The 21,625-nt window shown below is 44.6% G+C and overlaps 1 protein-coding gene across 1 annotated transcript in view; it reads left to right on the forward strand.

Annotated features, from left to right (window-relative positions):
* Positions 1-21,625, forward strand: part of LOC138287577 (sodium- and chloride-dependent GABA transporter 2-like) — a 731,527-nt gene that overhangs the window by 319,319 nt on the left and 390,583 nt on the right. Inside the window, exon 6 of the mRNA XM_069228135.1 lies at positions 14,025-14,159. Coding sequence (XP_069084236.1) covers positions 14,025-14,159 — 135 coding nt within the window. The remainder of the gene's footprint in view (positions 1-14,024; positions 14,160-21,625) is intronic.

Consider the following 21,625-nt stretch of genomic DNA (forward strand, 5'->3'; position numbering starts at 1 on the left):
CTGATAGGTGTTTGACCAATCCCCCCTTTCAGGGCTATTTAGGGTTTCTCCTTTGGGTGGTTCCCCAGATTCGGATTGCAATGACTCCAGATTCTTTTTTAAGATCTGATTAAACAGTGATGGTGACTCTGTATACCCTTGTGGAAGCCTATATCAGCTGTAGACTCTGTCTAGGAATTTGAAACAAAAAATAAACTGACTATCCTCATGAAGAGGCACAGAAAAGAAAGCTTGTGACAAGTCAACCACTGTGAACCACTCTGTATCGCAAGGAATCTGAAATAGTATCACTGCTGGATTTGGCACCACTGGACAACACTTGACTACCAGATCGTTCACTTTTTGCAAGTCCTGCACAATATGCACATTCCCACATGGCTTCTTTAAGCCCATTATTGGTGAATTACATGGACTGCTTAACACTTCCTTCAAAAATTCCTTGTTTTAGAAAATCTTCAAATATTTGCGCTACATTCATCAGAACATCCTGTGGCATGTTATACTGTGGAAGTTGCGGGTACACTGCATTTGGCTTCAAAGTTATCTTAATTGGTTCCACTCCTTTAATCAAACTGACTTCTTTACCTGTCAGGTCCCAGACATCTTCCTTCACTGTTCCTTGTAAATCTGCATGCAGTTCTCTCACAGTAAACATTGGGAAAACTCAATCAAAGGGTATTCCTCACTAGCATTGTTTTTTTTTAATAAATGTTTTTATTTGAGTTTTAACCGAAACATTGCATAACCAGATAGACATTACATAGCAATCTCTTTGCAATGCACCTAAGCTAAAAAACATATGTCAAACATCCCCAGCCCTCCCTTTCCACCCAGACCCCCACACAGCACCCATCAGCACATTGAGCAGTCCCTGAGTTCAGTTCTTCCAGCACACTTATCTTTCCCTGAGGTCTCTCCTGTTGCAATGTGTCAAGGAGTGTCTCCCTCTTCACCCCAGGAGTCCATATTCAACAGTCGGCTATATCTCCAAGGAATCATACGTCATCCATGCTCCACATATCCTTTGGAACTTCCACGGGCATCCTCTATTTGTATACGTCCCCCATCACGAACCCGTCCATCCCTCTCCTCCACACCTCCACCGAAAGGCACTTCCCTAAGCCCCAAAGGCGGGCCATAACCCTTTTGGCTACCATCAGTCCCAGTCCACACAGCATAAGCTTTCTCCTGGGCAAGTCAATATCGTTAGGTATTCCTAATAAAATATACTTGGGATCTAAGGGAGTCGGTAGCGACAGCACTCCCTCCATCTCTCCCATCACCTTACTCCAAAACTCCTTAATCTTGGACATTCCCATACAATGTGAAAGAAGGATCCAACATTACCACAACCTCTAATCCAGTTCGGGTGTCTCGCCCCCTTCCCATCAAATGTAGTCGTTGAGTATCATAGAATTCCCTATGTAAAATTTTAAACTGAATCAGCCTGAGTCGTGACCTAATCGCCACATCTCTGGAGATCATCAGTGCTGCTTCCCAGTCTATGTCTTCCATCGTTCCCAGCTCTGCCTCCCATCTATTACGCAAGTTTACCAGTGCATTTGGCATATTGTTGTTAATAGCCCTATACTGTATATTAGGGATGTCGCCTTAGCATCTATCCCACCCATTAATAGTCTGCCTTCTGGAGGGGCGCACTCTGGTATTCCCTCTCCCGGGAGACCCTCCGCTCTCCATGCATGTCTCAGGCGTGTGTAGTAAAAGTGCTGTGTGTTGCTCAGCGCATACTCAGTTTGAATGGACGCAAAGGACATAATTTCCCCATCCTCCATCATGTCCCCGACTTTTGAAATACCAATCCGGTCCCAACACTTGTAACCCTCCAGTTTCTTAATTTCCCGCAGCCAGCCCCCCTCCCAGAGTGGGGTCTCTTTAGTGGGACGTCTATGCCACCCCATCATCTTATTAGCTCTTGTCCAAACCTTCATGGCCGCCTGTGTGGCTGGAAGAAGATGTCTAGTCCCACATCCCTCATGTAGGAACTGCCTACACGACCTCCTATCTCATTGTAGCCCCTCTAGGTGGAAGGTGGGATAGTCCTCCGATGCGAATAACCAATCGTTAACATTGACCAGGTGCGCCGCCCAGTAGTACGCCTCTATATCAGGCAATCCCCCTGCATATTGATTGTGTTGTAGCATCCTAAAAGCTATTCTTGGATGTTTCCCCTCCCAAAGGAAGAGCTGCATATCGCTATCTAGGACTCTGAACAGGTTTTGGGGGGATCTGATAGTATGTGCTTTGTAGGACATATAGGAGCTTTGGTAAAGGAATCATTTTAATCATTGCCACTCGTCCCATCAAGGTGAGAGGCAGTGTTTTCCATCTTTTCCAAGTCTGTCCTGCACTCCTTCAACACCCTTGCCAGGTTATGAGCATGGCATCTGTCAGCTTCATGTGTCACCAAGATATGTGAAGCCCTCGCCTGCACTGCAACCGTATCGGCAATGGGGCAGCAAAGCATCCCCTCACTGTGCATAAAGAATTGTTTTATCCCAGTTGATACAATATCCTGAGTGCCTCCCATTTTCCTCAAGCAGGAGAAAGATCATCTGAAGGGATACCTCTGGGCGAGCTATGGAAAGAGGACATCGTCTGCATATAAGGAAATATGCTCCTCTTCCTCTTCCTCCTCTCTCAGTCTAAAACCATAGAGGCTCGGGCAAGTGCGGATCTTACACACTAGGGATTCCAGGGAAAGTAGGGGGGACAGCGGGCATCCCTGTCTCGTGCCCCGTGCAATGGGGAATTCAGAGGAGAGGACTCCGTTTACCCTCACCGCCCCCACCGGGCTGCAATAAAGCAAGCGCACCCACCCTCTATATTCTGGACCAAAACCAAATTGTGTTAGCGTAGCTTCCAGGAAAGGCCAATGCACCGCATCAACGGCCTTCTCCGCATCTAGGGCTAGGAACAGATGAGGTTCTAGTCGGCCCAGGATGGTGGCCAGCCACACATGCACCCTCCTCAGGTTTTGTCTTGTGGAGCGTCCAGGCATAAAGCCGGTCTGATCCATGTGAACTAATGGAGAGATAACATCTATCATTCGAGTTGCCAGCACTGTGGACAAAACCCTCACTTCCACGTTTAGCAGAGATATCGGTCTGTATGACGCACACTTCCATTTGGGTTTTCTTTATATATCACTGCTATCTCAGCCCTTCTTAAGTCGGGGGGGCACTCCCTGTTCACGAGCCTCCAAAAACAAATTTAGGAGATGGGGAGCCAATACATTGGGGAATCTCTTTAAGATCTCTGCCGGAAACCCATTTGGGCCTGGGACTTTGCCCGATCTAAGCCTTGTCAGTGCTGCTGTGATCTCATCCAATGTAATGTCTCCCTCTATTCCTTCCCGTCCCTCTACGTCCAAGACAGGAACATTTATACTGCCCAGATAATCGGTGATGCGATCAGCATTTTCTAATGATCTTGCCCTGTAGAAGTCTCTATAATAACAAGCAAAGGTCTCTGCAAATTCTTTGTCGACGGACACCCTGGTCCCTTCTTGAGATTCCACCTCCTGTATCCATCTAGCCTCCGTTTCCTTCCTCCCGAGCCAGGCCAATAATTTCCCGGCTTTGCCCCCAGTCTCGTACAGCCTGTATTGGACCGCCTGCTGTCGATTCCTAGCCTCTTTCTCTGCTGTCTCTCGATACTAAACTTTCGCCAACTCTAGTTGATGAAGAAGCAAGGATGTAGGTGTCTGCACCACCGCTCCCTCTAATTCTAGGAGCTTGCATTTCATATTACTCAGCTGTTCATTGTCTCTTTGCCTTTTCTGAGCTACTAGTTTTTGTGCACTGTCTCGGAGTACTGTCTTGTAAGCCTCCCACAACAGCACAGCAGAGCCGACTGACCCCAGATTTTCTTTAAAGTATAAGTCAGTATCCACCCGAAGTCCTCTCACCACTTCACAATCTTGTAGGTCCAAGCACACAGCCTCCACCCCTTATGCCCCTTCGGTCTTCTGCCCAGACACACCATCAAAGGGGAGTGATCCGACAGCCCCCGTGACAGATATTCAGCTTGGTGTATTTTGTCTACCTCTCCCCCAGGGGCAAAGATATAGTCTAAGCGGAAGAAAACCCTATGAGCCCCGGAGAAATACGAATACTTTCTGTCCGTTGGATGCGCCCGTCGCCACAGGTCCAACAACCCCAAAGCTGCAGCTAATTCACACAGTGGGGTAGCAGGGCCCGTGGATGTCCCACCCCCAATCTGTCCACACTTGTCTCCATCACATCATTGAAATCTCCTCCCAGTAAGTGAAGTAGAGAAGAGGACCCCAGCAGGATCTTTGCTACCTTCTCTAGAAGGGGGCCCTTGAGTCTTGGCGGGGCATACGCACTCATCAATAGGACCTCTCTCTGTCCCCAGAACCCCTCCACAATTACATATAGACCATCAGGGTCCTCCCATCGGCAGATGACACAAAAGGGGGGGGACTGACGGATCAGGATCGCTACTCCCCTGGAGCCAGACGTGTATCCCGCATGTGCCAGCACTACTACGGGCCCCTGCTCAGAAAAGCACACCTCGTACCTCTGAGAGGAGTACTATATCTGGTTAATGCTTTTTAATATATTGGGACACTAGTCCGCGCTTAACCTTGTCTCCCAGTCCATTCACATTCCAGGAGAGGCTAGTAAAGGCCTGTTCACTTTCGGAGGCAATCACCCTAACTTCACTCTTGGGGGCCATCTTAAACAGCTAATCATAGTAACTGAGCTCTGCGGCCGCTCTGACCTCCAGGAGCTTAAATGAGGTGATGGAGGAACCACGTCTCTAATCATACAATGCTCAACTATTTGTGTCTGTGGGTTAACCGTGTAACATGACAAAAACAGTAGAAATAACCTTCTTATAGCAGAACCCCATCCCACCCCCCTCCCTACCTCCCTTTGGCCCCTGTGAGTGTACATCTCCACACCCCTACCCCACAAGAGTCAAGAGGTCTGTAGCCCCCCACCACCCTACCCTCCCAACAATACAAACTTGTAAAACGTGTTTAAAGGGGGATATGCCACCAAAACAGGTGGAAATCCAACTGTTTAGTGTTCAACGAGAGGGGCTTGTTTTTCCTGTACACAACCCCTGTTCACAACCTCCTTAGACTTATGAGAACCATAGTCCTCCTGGGGGAGGGGCGAAACAATAACATCCCTCCACTCATATAACTACCCCTCCGGAATTCTAGGCCTCCGGGACCTCTTTCTCCCCGCCTCCATATTGTCAATTGCCTCCAATAGCGGGTGAGGGGACTTCCCCCCAAGGTCAGGTCGACCCTCAGGCATCAACGAGTCCATAACTGCATCTCCATTGCACTACGATTCCCTTCCGAGTCAGTAGTGTCCGCTCCTCTTTCTGCTTGTCAGGGAAGCTGCCATGGCATGTTCTTACTAATTCTCTGTCTCCGCCTAACTCTGCGTATCGGAAGGGACCAATCCTTGGGTCTCTCACCTTTCCTCTCTCGGTGTCCCTTCTCAGTCTCTCCACTCCCCTTCCTAGAGAGCCGGGGATGCTCCTCAACCAACCCCCAGGCCTCCTCCAGAGACTGAAAAAAGAAAGCCTTCCCCTGAAACAGGACCTTTAGTTTGGCGGGAAAGAGGAGCTTGTACTGGAGCTGATGACCACGAAGCCTGACCAAGTCAAAGGCACGGCGTTGTTTCTGAACTTCTTTAGTGTAGTCAAGGAAGACCAGGATCTTAGAGTTTTCATACCGGACCTCCGCCATTCTATGTACTTCCATTGGGATCATGTCTCGGTCCTGATAGTTCTGAAAACAGGCTTTCACAGGCCTGGGGGGCGCCCCAGGCGGGGGGCTTCCCTCCCAACGCCCTGTGGGCATGTTCAATCACAAAGCGGGCAGAAACCTTTTCAGGAGGGAGGACTCTCCTGAGCCACTGCTCAAAAAAATGATTCATATCAGTCCCTTCAAGCCCCTCTGCAAAACCCACGAAGAAGAGATTATTGCATCTTGCTGGGTTTTCAGCATCCTCCAGCCACCACATTACATCCTTATTGTGGACTATGATCTCTGACACCTCTTACCGCAGGTCCCTAACTATGTCCTCTATTTTAGATATGCATGACTCAGCAGACATGACTCGCTCTGCCACTTTATGGAGGTCTTGTCGGAGCAGGGAGACCTCCGAATGTACCTCACCCATTCGCTCCTCCAGAGACCCCTGGACACCTGGATCGCATTATTGTCCGGGCCACCACAGGGTCAGCCACCAGCATCGGGGGGGTTACCACCTTGGTGTAGCAATCCATTTTGCCCTATCTAGGTGGTTTAGGCTCCTTGTCTCTTGCCATTGGGAGACTTCAACAAGCCCCTCTGGATCAGCAACTTTTCAGTGGCCCTCCGGCAGGTAGTGCACTACTGCGCCCAGCTGCAGGCAGGAAACCAGGGGGGACCCTATTGACCTCCCCCTGCCCTCTGAGCAAGCCAGGCGCTCGCCTGCACAGTCTTGTTGCCAAGTCTCTCCTCCTTCTGTTCCTGCAGGGTAGATGGTTCCCTTCTCAGTTATCTCTTCACCTTTGACTGGCCTCGGGGCGGTGCATACTCTCCGAATCTTAGTGCTTTCCCATCCCTCTGCACATCACAGACCGGTCGCCGTCCGCCAGGCCTGCAGACGTCTCCTCCTTCCTGGCCACTCTCCGCTGCTTACGGGTATCGGAGCAGCAATGTTCCGTATCCCGCCTCCAGTTTCTCAGAGCATCCAAAATCCAAGAAGGAAGTATGAGGGGTCGCGTTTTACCACCTTGGCCCCATGCAGAATATCCTCAAGGGCCAGACAGCCTCTCCACATCCAGCGCCCCCAGGGCACCCCCGAAGCAGATCCTCGGACCCTCGTCTTGGCCTCTCTCCCATTCAAGGCGTACGCCCCTCTCCGCTCCTCTGCTGCCCCAGCTCCGGCACCAGATATCAGATTTTGGGGTGAGTAGCGTGAGGGAGCCACGTCTCACCGCCCGGCCCTCCGCGCCTGCAACGGATTGCCGACCAGACCTCAAGCACCAGGCGCCACAGGAGTACTCCGGCAGGGAGTCCCGCGAGCCACGGGCCTGATCTTGGCCGTCTCTCTCTTCAGAGGCCCCCTGCCCTCAACTGCTCCTCTCGCTGCAGGGAAGCCTCCACTCCCGGGCCCACCACAACTCCTCGGCGAACACAGAGGATCCCCCCAGTCGCCTCACAATCCTCCGGCCAGGGACCCCCACAAATAAGGGGGGGGAACTCTTCCTCTCTGGATCGGTGTGTCTCGGAGGGGTAAAATATTAAAAGAAGGATATTTTGGCAGAGGCCGTTACGGAGCTCTTCAAGGAGCGTCCGTCCTCGGCGTCATCTTGGCTCTGCCCCCCTCCTCACTAGCATTGTTGAACACCATTTCAGTCACCTGTTCTTCTTCATCATCGCTATTAGTTTGTACTTCTATTCCAGTGTCTGAACGGTTAATGGAGCATTTTGTCTTAATCAGTAAGTCTCTTCCCAGTAGGGATACTGGACTCGAGTCACATACTACAAACCTATGTAGTCCCTGGTAATTACCAATCTCAACCTGGAAAGATATGACTACAGCACACAATAAGCATAAATAGTAATAGACCGGCTTTAACGTAGAGCGCACTTAAGGAGCGGTGAGAACTTACCAAGGTCCTCCAAATTTCTACTCTAACACATTTGGCACTAATGAACTTCTTGATGCCCATTACTTGGCCACATCCGGACTATTAATTCATTCTACTTGCTTCTTGGAAATACAGCTACAACTTACTTTTTCTTCCATTTGGACTCTATCAACCGTCTGGTCTTCAAGTTTAGCCTTGAAAAAGTCACTGTGTGACGAAACACGTGTTGGCTGTCTTACTTCACTGTGCCTATTGACCTACAAACGTTTGATACAAATAAACATCCCTCTGAAAGACGAAGAGGATTACTGTACCATCAATCAACTGTGTTCTTTACTCACCAAAGTTGTTTACTTGTTTTCTATTACTATTTATGCTTATTGTGTGCTTTGGTCATATCTTTCTTTGTTACATGGTGTATATCTTTGTACATCTTAATGTGCCTTGGGGTAGTGGGGCACCTGACCACTTGCACCATCTGTGAATTTACTTTTGGACTACACCAGAAGGTGCAGTAGCTCAATCCGCTACTACCTTTTGATTTTGGTTTCATCAATCTCAACCTGCACTGGATCTGTGATTTGGTTTGTCAACTGTCTATTCTCCACTCCCACAACTTGAACTAATCTGCCTGAAAGAGGTAAATTCGGGACTTCCACACTTCTTACTGTAGAGATGTAGCTTTATGTGTCCACCAAAAATGAGACCTCATAACCCATCACCTTTTCCTTCACAAAACAACCTCTCTGATCTACTTCTAAGGATGCTGCAAGCATACGCGGTCCTTCATCCGAACTGTCACTCATCCATTCTTCGTTTATTTCATCCTCACTGTAAAATGGAAATTGGTGTACGGTGTCATTACTTCTGTCTAGTCTCTGACCTGTGACCTGCTGAGTGAGCATCACCTGTTGCTGCTCCATCGGAGCTTGAGGTATCTGCGTTTACTGTCTAGGTATCATGGGAACCTGCTGCTGTATTGGTTGCAACTTTGTTAATTGTGCACTTGCACTTGCTGCATGGGTTGGAAATTCTGCACTCGATTCAGAAAATTAGGAATAAATCCTTTCATTCTTGGGACTTTCATAGTTTTAAATGTACTGATGTCACCTCCTTGCTGAACGACACCATCCTGTGCCATCAACGGACACTCCCGCTTCCAGTGTCCCACGTTTCCGCACAAATGACACAGTAACATCTTTTTTTATCCCATGCATGTCATTTTGAACCACTAGAGTACCCAAGTCCAGACCACGCATCATATCCTTTCCATGACCCTGAAGGTGCACCCGTTACTCTATCCCTTTCCAGTTCACTTGTTGGCCAATCCGCTGCTCTCTTACACTCGACCCACAAATCAACTGGAACCACTATCTCCAACAATGTGTTTAATTCTCCCACAAATATTTAGAAAGTTTCACAAACCTGTCTGTCTGCTGATACCACTCGACTGGTTTCTCTCTCAGTTTTGGGTAATCATTTGTGAATGACAATATATCACTCCTGTGCCATGGGACATGAACAAACTGCCCTTCTGGAATTTCTCTCATTGGAAACATCTTTACTGATTCCTTTTCTTTCTGAACATCTTCAGACCCATCTTGTGTATCTCGTTTCCGCTTAGCCTTCTTCTTCGCCCATCTACCTTCCCACTTTTCTAATGCGCCCCAGATCTGAGCACTCTGCAACAATTCTTTCAAGTGAGCCTTCATTCCCGCTGATCTCATATGCTCAAAATCCTTTGCCTCAAAATCTAACCTGTAACTGCGTTTCAAATGCTTTGTTTTTTCAATCTCGATGTTATGTTTCTCTGCCAGCTCTGCCAATTTCTGATGTATTTTACTCACTTCTCTTGTAATTCTGGGGCACAGATACCTCAGCTCTTCTTCTGTGTAGGATTCTAACCTGTTCACACCCATTGTTCCCTCAACTAGCTCCGTTGCTTCTGTAGTTAACCTCACATGATTTATCTGCTCTCCACCCTTGGATGTATTTTGAGGTGTGTTTAGACTGTCTAACCATTCACTCAGTTGTTGTGCTGATAATCCCTGTAATGAGATGTTACTAGCATTCGGCACTGGAACCTGTTCAACGCTGCACCTGGAGTTTGCGGCATAAAAAGTTTCAAATTCGGGCCATTTACTGCATCTGGAAGTGCTACAAGTGGACTAAGATCCATTAACGGTCTAGATCCATTGAAAGTCTGACCCACAGATGACATCATCTGCACAGTATCACTCGCTCTCCTTCTCACAAGACTCTGTGACATTTAATTCTGACTTCCTGCACTCGCTTTCTTTTGCACGAATGAAGGTACCACTGGACCAACAGTAATCAGTAGCGATATTGCATCTGGAGCTGCCCTGACTCCTTCACCTTGTGGAAAAGTTACCCCCATCGCCTGATTCATAACAGGTGTAACGTCTGACTGTGTTCCTGTTGTCGGTATAACTTTGGCAAAAGCTGTGGCTGTGCCGGAGGCAATAACATTGGAGTGAGCTCTGTTTGAACTAGCATTGGCCTCGGGAGAACTTGCTCCGATGGCACCACCAAGTTTGAAATCGTCTCAAGGACTGGCACCTCTGGATAAATTCTCTGTATCGATGGTGGATGCATCTGCGCTTGGACCACAGTAGTAGTCCCTGCATAAGGTGTACTCTGTACTACCCCTGGTATCTGTCCACTATCTGTCTGTACTGATCCCTCTGTTCCCAATACTTGTGCTGGAGCAGTTGTAGTGGCACTAGTATTTGGACCCCCTGAATAAGTCCCAAAGGGTGGAGGTCGATCCCTCAACAACTGTGTAATAAGGTCCTCACCATCTGAGTCCTCATCGTCTACATAAGGCTTTTTCTTTTTCTTTGTCCCTGCACTCTCACTCTCCTTAGCATTATCTTCTTTCTCCGTCTCAACTTCCTCTGTGATTGCAGGAAACAATTTAAATCCCTGTAGCATCTCTGTTCTACACCTTTTCTGTTCCCAGTCCCACTTAGCTTCAGCTAAGGATTTTTCTACTCTTTTTATTCTCCTCTTGAATTTCATCTCTTGTTGCTGTCTGGCCACCAGCTCCCAAACTGCTAAAGCCTCAAACTGTGCTGGCCTCGCTAATGGCTTCATCTCATATAATGCCATTCGCAATTCGTCCAAAATTCTCATATTAAATATTCCATGCTCTGGAAATGCTAAGGCTCCTAACTTTATTGTTATCTTACACCATTGCTTTAACCAAAGGCACGGTGCAACACCTCCCTCTTCCATCACAATGTAAGCCGGATAATTTTCCGGTGGGGTTGGCTCCCCCACAGATGCCTTAATGTAAGAATCACCCTTCATAGCACTTCTGAACACCTTGAAAAACTTCATTTTGTCTACTGTATTTATTTTGAATCAATAATGAAATGACTTTTACTCCAAAGATTACCTTCACCCGCTTACTCAACCAATTGCCTCTTACGGATGGCTGCCAATCCGCTCGTGACTCTTCTCACTAACCAACCTATCCCAGCGCGGCACACTCTGACGTCACACTCACACACTGCGGCTGGCAAAGTCTTGCGGCTTGTCCTCCTAAACTTCAACTCACACAACTAATGCAGATTATTGTGAGCACTTTATCCAAAAACTAATAACTAAAACAAACCTGCTGGTTTACTACAGGAAGGGACACAATCGCTTCAGAGACCTTACGGATTTTCACCAATGGCCCTTTTGCTCATGTAGCTATTCCTCTTTCTCAGTCTCAACTGATCAATGGGTCTGTCCTGGTGCACATAGGACTCGCCAAATCTCAGTCAAAAAAATTTCTTTTACTCATCTATCTCACACACCGACTTGTTGACCACGCCCGATCAACCTACTAAACCAGACAGATTACAACATATAACCAAGTGTCTCCTACTCTTGTCAGTATACTCCGGAGTCTTAGACCACGCAGGGTCCATACATCACCAACAACTACATGGATAATATTTTAGCACAAAGTGCCACACGCATGTGAAGTTCGATGACTTCCCTACTCTCATACTGCGGAGTACGCTCACTCCTACTAAACCTTAACTGGAGTACGCAGACTCCCTACTTTACCTCAAATACATCACAATTAACCTGTGGTTTGCTCAAGCCTTTGCAAGCGCAACTTACCACTTTCACACTATCACAAAAACGCTGAGAACATACCCAACTTTACTAGGGGGATCCAGGATCTGGGAAAGTCATTTCTGGGCTTAAGGGGAAATCATCCTTGCTACAATTGCCATTTCAGAAAAACAAAATTCAAACCTCATAAAATACGAACAACTAACCCTAACTTAAACTACCACTATACCCAGTAATCACCACATAACTAGTTCTCCAAGGAAACTAACCATCAAGCTGCTACCAAAAACTGCAAGTGCGCCTGGTCCTTAGTAAGTAAACTTACAAGGGGACACGTATAAGTCGATGAACCTTTTGAATCTCATATAGTATCCCAGTCATGCGGTGACCACTGAATCAATAATTAACATCAATATTCAAGAAAACATTTTATGATAAAGTAGCTCAAAAACCATCTACTCATGTATAACCACAACTCCGTAAAAGAGTTAAATAATTTTTATTTCCTTATTGATTACAATTCTAAATCATCTGTTAGTTCAATCTGTGTTCAATCCACTCAATTATTAATTCGTTAATGGAAAAATCATAACATAACTTGAAGGAAACCATATGCATAAATGTATATACATAAGCCAAGAATACCAGCACTAATAGCAGATTTCAGCAAATAGCTTGTCAGTCAAATGTCACTGTCAACGTCACCCTTAACAGCCTACCTAACCAAGATTAGCATCAGCATGTGGGCCTTCATGCAAAACAATTTAAAGAAAAACATTAATTTGGAAAAATCGATCTAAATGAGAATTCTATAATCAGTGCAGTTGGTACCTAGGAGAAAAGGCACAATTTGTCAGTCACATTTTCATAGCTACTTATCCAGGGTGGATCAGCAACGAGTCAGTCTTCATCTTCAGGTTATCAATTAGTCAGCCACGCATTAGGCTCACAGAGTATAAGCCCAACGACAGAACCTCGGACAGCGTCTCCTGACGTCATCACTTCACCCCTTGCATCTCTTGCATCTGCCTAAAGTCTCCCGCATCTGAAGATTTAGCCCCTTGTCATGACTTTTTATTAGGGTCTCTCAGTCCATCGCCCTAATTCCTAATAGGCCAGTCAGTCAGCAGATTTAACTTTAACCTATAGTACTTGTTTACCAAATCTACTAATTTCAATATCAGTCCGTTCACAAGATTTGGATTGGTCCGCTATACGATGTCCTCATCATCCGGCTCTTCAGGTATCAAAATTGTTGCATGTTCCTCTTCAGTCAGTGCCCTCATTGTTCAAGTCCTGGGAAAGTACACTTAGCCTACTCTACACAAAATTGTATCAAATTGTCTTCATCATCTCCTGTCTGCCGGTACATTGCAGAAAATTCTAGCTAAGCAACTTTAACATAGGGTGAGTCAAGGACAGTTCGTAGCAGCTTCTTGCAAACGCGGTTATTGTTTCTGCTCTCTGTGTTCGAGGCCTAGGAAGACTAGGCCTTAAGTTTGGCTAAGTTAACACTACAAATTGAAGTAAAACATAGGTTATACATTTCAATATGACATATTATTACATTGTTCTCATATATTTTCATTATTTCATATTGTTTCAGTTACATTAGTACACATGACGGGCATTCCTCAAGGGCACATTTTCAAACGTGCACATTATTTTCTCTACAAATTATTTCTCTACACATTTTTCCTTATTAAGCACATAAACATCATTAATAATTTTCTCAATTAGCATATCTGCTTCAACAGATTCAAGGATGTCATAAAAGAAGCCATGACTGATGTAATATGTGGGGTAATTAGCAGGGCATGGTGAGGGCGCAAGTTATAGTTACCCTAGTCCCTCCATTCATTCAGTTGCTTTATGGATATGAAGAGGCCTTGAGCTGTGCAACCTCCTTCCCCCTTTCAAGATTAGTGCTTCCCTGGATCACAGTTGCTTGTGTTTCATCCTGGCATTAAACTTATCTAGAGGTGTACAACAACCCTATTCTTGATAGCACTGTATAAAGATATCACATGTTCAAAAGAATAGATTATAAAGAATGTGATGAGGTAGCTATGACATCAGATGGAATGTATGGGCGGAAGACAAGAGGGCTGCGGGGGCTGTCAAGTAGTGAGAATAAAAGGAAAGAAGAAGACATTTGACTGCAGTGGGATATTGACACCCTGGTTTTTAGAAATTTATTTATTTTAGTTTGAAGTCGTATTCCTCAATTGTTTGTTTCTCTGAACCCTCATTCTTAGTTTACTGTCTTTATCTGCCAGGTTGTTTATTTCACTGCTACATTCCCTTACCTCATGCTACTAGTTCTTTTAATCAGAGGTGTCACCCTTCCTGGGGCTCTGCAAGGGATCCAGTTCTACCTTTACCCAGACCTGAGCCGACTCAAGGACCCCCAGGTAAGGAAAAGACTTACTTTGTGCAGCTGTTGAATGTTCTGGTGTTGAGATGTTTGCATACACTCTTGAGCCAATCTATATTTTTCATTCCTAAGTGACTTAATTCTGAAATTATCACCTAACAATCAACTCAACATTCAGCTACATATCAGTGAGAAGCAAAGGTATAAAGGTATAATGATTATGGTCAATCAATGTGTCATTTGAATATTGTTTGTATAACATTCACCATTGGGAAAATCCACCCAACTTCGCAGCCATTTTATGAAAGGTTGGGTGGTAAGCTCCACTCCCCTGGCAGAGTTGGTGGAGTTTTGCTCACTTAACGCTGTGCTCGGCAGCGTGTTTTCCTGCACATGGGTCTCCACCGTTAAGTTGGTGAGTGCGAGAAAACTAAGCACTAGACCGCCTCCCAATGAGATTTCTTAATGCTGGCAGTGGCAGCAGGTCGCTACTGCTTGAGTTGAGAAAGCTGCCACTCACATTGAGAAAGCTGCAGCTTGAGGAGAAAATCTACTCGAACAGCAGAAAGAAGTAGCACCCACTAAGTGCTGCATGGTGGTGAATCGGAGACACTTGATCTACATGTAGTAGGTTAAACCTTTTTGAAATAGGTTGAGAGGGTAGACAAATGCACAAAATAAAACAAGGGATTTACACGGTAGATGGAATGTTCAGAAGTGCTGCACTTAATCTTCACAATTAGATTAGAAGTGTTCTTTCTTGGTTCTTTCTTGGTTAACCAGCCATGAGACAGAGCACATGAAAAAGAACAGTATACTTTGAGTGTTCCTCTCCACTAACAATAATCATTAGCAAAGACAGTACCACATTTGTATGGTGTGTAGAGGGGCAAGGTGATGCCAAGCATACCTCAATCCTATTGGTTTTGTGAGTCTTTGTTTATCTGGCAGTCCCAGCAACAGAGTGTAGACAAAACCATCCGAAACATTAATGCTACTGAAAAAAGGGTTGCTTTGCTTCATGTAACATTACCAATGCTCTCAACCCATTGCTGTCTGTTTTGTGACCTACCTCTTATTAATGTGGTGGCCATCTTGCATTGATAAGAGCATGTAGAATATCAATCGAACATGGTGTGATCGAAGCTCCTTAAAGGGAAAATATAATGCAATACGTTCACCATTAAAGTTGAGAGTGCCATACATGTCATACATAAAAACAGGAAGGTTATGAAATTGAAATATTTATTTACAAGACTGAATATTTATCAGTAGGCCAGTTGCATGTAGCACAGTAAATCACATAACTGTGGAATAACTCAAAAAGTTATTTTAAGGAAAACTGTTCAAATGTGCGTTAAAATTTATTTTTGCAAACAATCATTATTCGTTTATGATGTTTTATTGCACTGCATTACTAATGGAAATAATATGAACAACTTGTTCTAGAGCTGAGGTTCTTAACCTTTTCACTTCTGTGGTCTCCTAGTGACTCACTGCTGCAAGCCAAATACCCCAGGGTTAGGCAACCTCAGCCAATACACAAGAATACAGAAACAAGTAATGATAGAGCAGTTACACACATTATGAAATATGATAAAAAGAGTATGCAAAAAACAAACCTGTAATTTTAATGGGAAGTTTGGAGCTTTTCAAAATTTGGAATTGGGAAATCACTTTCCTTTTTTTTCTCCTAATGCATGCTCTCTCTACTAGTAGGTTCTAATGGCCAAATATACAACCTTTTGTTTTGCGATTCGCAATTTGCGATCCATTTGGGAATCGCAAATTGCGAGTCGCAAAACAAACTGTACAACAGTGCTAAGTAGACTGTTTGTGATTCCCAATGGGGACACAAATGACCTACCTCATCACCATTCATGAAGTAGATCACAATTTGTGACCCCAATTGTAATGGCCGCACTTAGAATAGTGGCCTGCTGGGGCCACAGACCCCAATGTCTGTGACTGCTTTTTCAATAAAGTATTTTTTTTTAAATGTAGCCCGTTTTCCTTAAAGGAAAACAGGATGTATTTCAGAAAGAAAAATGAAAAGATTTCTTTTCATTTTTTCAGAGTAGGCAGTGGTACACATTTACTGTCACAAAACAATCATACATCCCCCTGTGAGTTACAATTAGGAAGGGACTAGGGGCCAGATGTAGCAAGCATTTTGCATGGTGCAAACTGTGAAAATCGCAGTTTGCGCCATGCAAAATGGCCATCGTGATGCACATTCACAATTTGCGAGTCGGCACCGACTCACAAATTGTGTGTGCGACTCGCAAATAGGAAGGGGTGTCCTCTTCCTATTTGCGACTCGCATCGCTATGCTAAATTGCTTTGTGACCTCGAATGCGGTCGCAAAGCAATTCGCAGTTAACACCAGTGTCACACTGGTGGTAACCCATTCGCAAAAGGGAAGGGGTCCCCAATGTTGCCCAAATGTTTATCCAAGGGACCACTGCCTACTCTGAAAAAACGAAACCAAATGGTTTCGGTATTTTTTTTTATTTTGCAAATCGTTTTCCTTTAAGGAAAATGGGATGCAAAATAAAAAAAAAACTGCTTTATTTAAAAAGCAGTCACAGACATGGAGGTTTGCTGTCTTCAGCAGGCCACCATCCCTGTGAGTTCAGGGACTTGCTATGGGGTCGCAAAATGAGACCCACCTCATTAATATGAATGAGGTGGGTCTTTGCGACCCCATAGCGATTCGCAGATGGTGTCTGAGACACCGTTCTGCATCCGATTTTGCGAATCGGAAATTGCGAGTCGCACCGACTCGCAATTTCCGATTCGCAAAATCGGAACTTCCTACATCTGGCCCCAAATTGTGTACCAACTCGCAAAATATGGATGTACATCCTATTGGCTCATTTTGCGGTTGCAAACAGTGACTTTCACCATTTGCGACCGAAAAAAGGCAATGTACATCAGGCCCTATATTCTTTTTGCTGTATTTATGACGCGTGATTCAAGATAAGGATCCCAAATTAATATTTAGAGTTCGACAAACGTTTAAATGCAATCCATTTCGAAGGAATTAGACTGCACAAGATGTTACATAAAAATGTCCTGTTTGATAACCCTGTGTGCAACATACATGCTTTTAATGGTTCAGTTGAATGGTTTAACGTTGATCAAACACATGATCCATTCTCTCTATACTCATTTGTTAATATTGAAGGTATCCACTATAATTTTTGAGATGCAATCTCCCTAAATCTAGAAAGGGCGCAATGATGGGCTTTTCCCCGTCATTAGCCGTATTGCTATTCAGTCCTTCCATACTGAAATTGCGTAACTGACAGGGAGAACATTCTGTCTGCAGAGGCAAGGGAATTCGGGAAAAAACAGAAATAAAAAGATTCACATGTTATGCTTGCCTCATTGCCTGTAATTTAATTTCAGGTATCCTTTTCAATGAAGAAAGGAATATCCACATTATTGGTTGTTCCATAGATTCACAACTGTCTTGGAAATGCAATGCTTAAGTATGCAGTTGTTCCCTTTGTAGTTGTATACTAGGGCTTGTTAAAAAAAGTCTTGCTTTTTTTTTTTTATCACGATCTGAGATGAGTATTATGTTTTGAATAATAACTGTCCTGTGCTGCGTATTCCAATCTTGATACATCACTACCCTGCCCCTCCAGACATTGGTCATCATTTAAGGTGTGCCAATGCAAACATAAACAAAAGCAAACATTAGGATGATAAATTTGAAAAAATCACGGACTGTGAAATTATGTAAGGAACAACACATCGTTCTTGCCAACTAGAGATATAGATACAATAGAGACCACATTTGGGCATATTTACAAGCACCTAGTGCCTCCTTGTATCACCCTAGTATTTATTTTAACGCTAAGGCTGTGTCACGGAGGCCTTTTCTACGTGTCAGATTTGCAAAGTGGTACAATGGAGGGATTGGGCCACTTTGTAACCCAATGGCGCCATATTATGCCTGCGCCAGGCATAATGTATGCAAGGTGGATGTTCCCCCATTAGGAGGCCAAGAAGAATGGTGCAGTGAAATTTTCGAAATTTCACTGCACCATTTTTCCTGTCATTTTCAAGGCAGGCGTTAAAGTGATGTTCCCATTGTTTCCAATGGGTCTCCCTACGCATTGCTGAACTAGCGCCATCATTTTTTATGCCAGTCGACCAATGGGCTACATTAGCATCAAAAATGTTGACACTATTGTGCTAATGTGTGCTGTGGTGCACCATATTGTAAATACAGCGCTACTATGATGATGTTAGGTGGACGCAGGGGGCGTTCAAGAAAAGTGACGCATCATAGCTGATGTGCCACTTTCTTGTAAATATCCCCCTTATTCTTTCTTACATAGACTGATGAAACGGCCTTTACGACAAAAAGGTAGTCCCATCTTCAGCTAACTTTTTAAGGACACTCTTCAGCTTATTATTGGATGCATGTGCCACAAACACATAAAATACCCTTCGAGTACTCCATTGGCTACATGCAAAACTGATTAGAATTGTATATCTTGTGCATAGCTTATATCCTCTGCACAGCATCACATGGTGCGGTGTGTGTTACAGGACATAGGGCCAGATGTAGCAAGATATGCTTTTGAGATTCTGAAATTGTGAGTCGGTGCGACTCGCAATTTCCGAGTCGCAAAAGCATATGCAGAATGGTGTCTCAGACACCTTCTGCGAATCGCTATGGGGTCGCAAAGACCCACCTCATTAATACTAATGAGGTGGGTCGCATTTTGCGACCCCATAGCGATTCCCTGCACTCACAGGAATGGTGGCCTGCTGAAGACAGCAGACCTCCATGTCTGTGACTGCTTTTTCAATAAAGCTGTTTTTTTTTTTTCATTTTGCAGCCCGTTTTCCTTAAAGGAAAACGATTTGCAAAATGAAAAAAAATACGAAACCATTTGGTTTAGTTTTTTCAGTGTAGGCAGTGGTCCATTGCCCATTATCCCCACATTCACAAAGGGTAAGGGGTCCCATGGCGACCCCTTTCCTTTTGCGAATGAGTTACCACCAGTGTGACACTGGTGGTAACTGCAAATTGCTTTGCGATCACAAAGCAATTCTGCATTGCGATGCGAGTCGCAAATAGGAAGGGAACACCCCTTCCTATTTGCGAGTCGCATTCACAAATTGCGAGTCGGTACCGACTCGCATTTTGTGAATGAGCATCGCGTTAGGCTGCATGCATGGCGCAAACTGCGATTTTCGCAGTTTGCACCATGCAAACTGCTTCCTACATCTGGCCCATAGTTACATTAAATAAAAGCAGCTATTGGCTCTAATGCCAACGACGCAGTTGGTGACTTGTTCCGAGTTTCTTGCTATTCCTGATCTGGGAACAGGACTTTTGAGATTGGATTACACCTGGTGTTGAACTTTTTCTCTACACAAATGTCACCAGTTAAAAGCTGGTGAAATGCATGTTGGAAAATACTGCTGCGTTTCAAACTTTGTTACTTAGGACGGGGAAAACATGGACAGTTTACTCAATTTTCCTTTCTGTGTGTGGAAATGCAAATGAGAATGCAGCATCTTACTTCTAAATAATGCATACGGTGGCATTGATGTTTAGCAAGTTGGTATTTATTAGCTGACAAGAAAACTGGACGCTCAGAATAAGGCTTCGAATGATGTATCTACGTTTGTAGTGGAATTAGAGCGTATGAACATTTTTAAATTCCAATGAATTGGGAAATATTTTGTTGCACAGAACAAAATAGCAGTTTAAGAAAAAACCTATGTTCAATCCTCACCTACATGATGAAAATCTTCATATTTTTCCTGAGCTGCTCCTGAAGTACTATGTGTTCTAGACTGGGCACTGCCATGGGTAACATCCTCAATAAAGCAGCATTACAAACTTTGAGACATTATTAAAGTGTAATATTTCTGCTCTCAAACAAGCAGGGAAATATTCAGATCTACAAGATAGAGCCCTCATGATATTGCAGCATGAATTAGCAAATTTTGCACTGTCATCATGTGGCACCCAATTTCAATTTGTTGGAACTTTTAAGCACTTTGTTTTGGTCTTCTCACCATCCAAAATAGATTGCCTTTTTCCAGGGCTTTAGCAGCTACACCAGTACTTCCTATTCAGTCTAAGGTTGCCTTTAGATCGATTGTGACTTTCATGAAGGATAGAGTCGCAGGCGGTGGTAACTTTAGAAAAAGTATTGCAAAGCCAATAGGTTTGATGTTTGTAGAAACATAACACCATGTGGTTACATTACTGTAAACTGCCTGAATGGGAATGCTAATACTGTTCCACAAATTGTATGAGAGAGATTGTTTTTTATCAGTATTTATTAAAATCCAATTCAATGGTGAAGTCGATTTTTGATAAACATGAAAAAAATGAAACTTTTTAAAAAAACTACTTTTTCCAGTCTGAAGATGATAGATGCTAATTTGAATTACCTATCCAGGAACACTCAGGCTGTACTTAGCCCGGGAAGAAGTGTGAAATTCCTCCCAGGAGCACACAATCATTTTTCTGAGTGGATAGTGAGTACTTGTGTGAGACAAATGGAATACACATGGTGGGATCTGTGAGCATTCCTGACTGACAGGCCTTTTAAGCCAGATGTAACATGTTAGCCTACTTGAAAGGGAGAGAACAGGAAGCCAAGGCAATTCATGTGCATCCCATGTCTGGTTGCTGAAGGACCCCGCTTTTGTCCTACCAGACCTCTTTCTTTGGGCTTTTTGTTGGTTCAGTGCTTCAAACTGGATTTTATTCATAGATGTATGAGGACTCTAGTGATTTCCGTAGTGTAGTCCCATACACACCAACAACTCTCAGATCCTCAGTCACCATCTTGAAAATACGCAGACACATGGCATTTTGGGCCTGTTTGTAGTAAGGTAAACAGGAAATACTGAAAAGATGGAATGAGTTTCCCAGGAATCACCTACATCCACTGCCTAATGCTAGGTATAATTGTGGCACCCTAGGACAGACCATCAGAACACTTTCTGAACCTGCAGTAACACAGAAGAGGATTGGACCTGCTATCTGTAACCTGAGTGGAGCCCTGAAGGCTAGACCCGTTCCCCCTTATGTCCAACACAGAGAGGTGGACTCTAAGATTCAGTTTGCTGACCTCCTGTGTTGCTTCAGGGACACAACATGATGCAAGATGCCTTTCTCTTTGAGTGCCCAGCTGACCAAAAGCAAATGCACCTGGACAGGACCTTGTTGATGGCTTGTGTCAAAGTGAGTTCTGATGCCTAAGTCCTGTCCCTGAGGTCCAGGGAACCATAGAAGTGACCTAGAGGAGATACTCCAGAAACGCTTAGAAGTTGGGATGTAAAAGCCTAAGGGCTCAATTTAGATCTTTGTGGAGAAGGAACCCTGTTGCAATAGCAACAGGTTCCCTCCCTGCAAAGGCTATGGTCTGCATGCCAGATTTAAATGTGGGCACCTCCACTGTGGTCAATCTTCTCCCACAGTCTGAAGGAGTAAGAACTGTCAGAGGTTTGGCT

This window comes from Pleurodeles waltl, chromosome 4_1 (genome assembly GCF_031143425.1).
Source record: "Pleurodeles waltl isolate 20211129_DDA chromosome 4_1, aPleWal1.hap1.20221129, whole genome shotgun sequence".
NCBI classification, from domain to species: Eukaryota; Metazoa; Chordata; class Amphibia; order Caudata; family Salamandridae; genus Pleurodeles; species Pleurodeles waltl.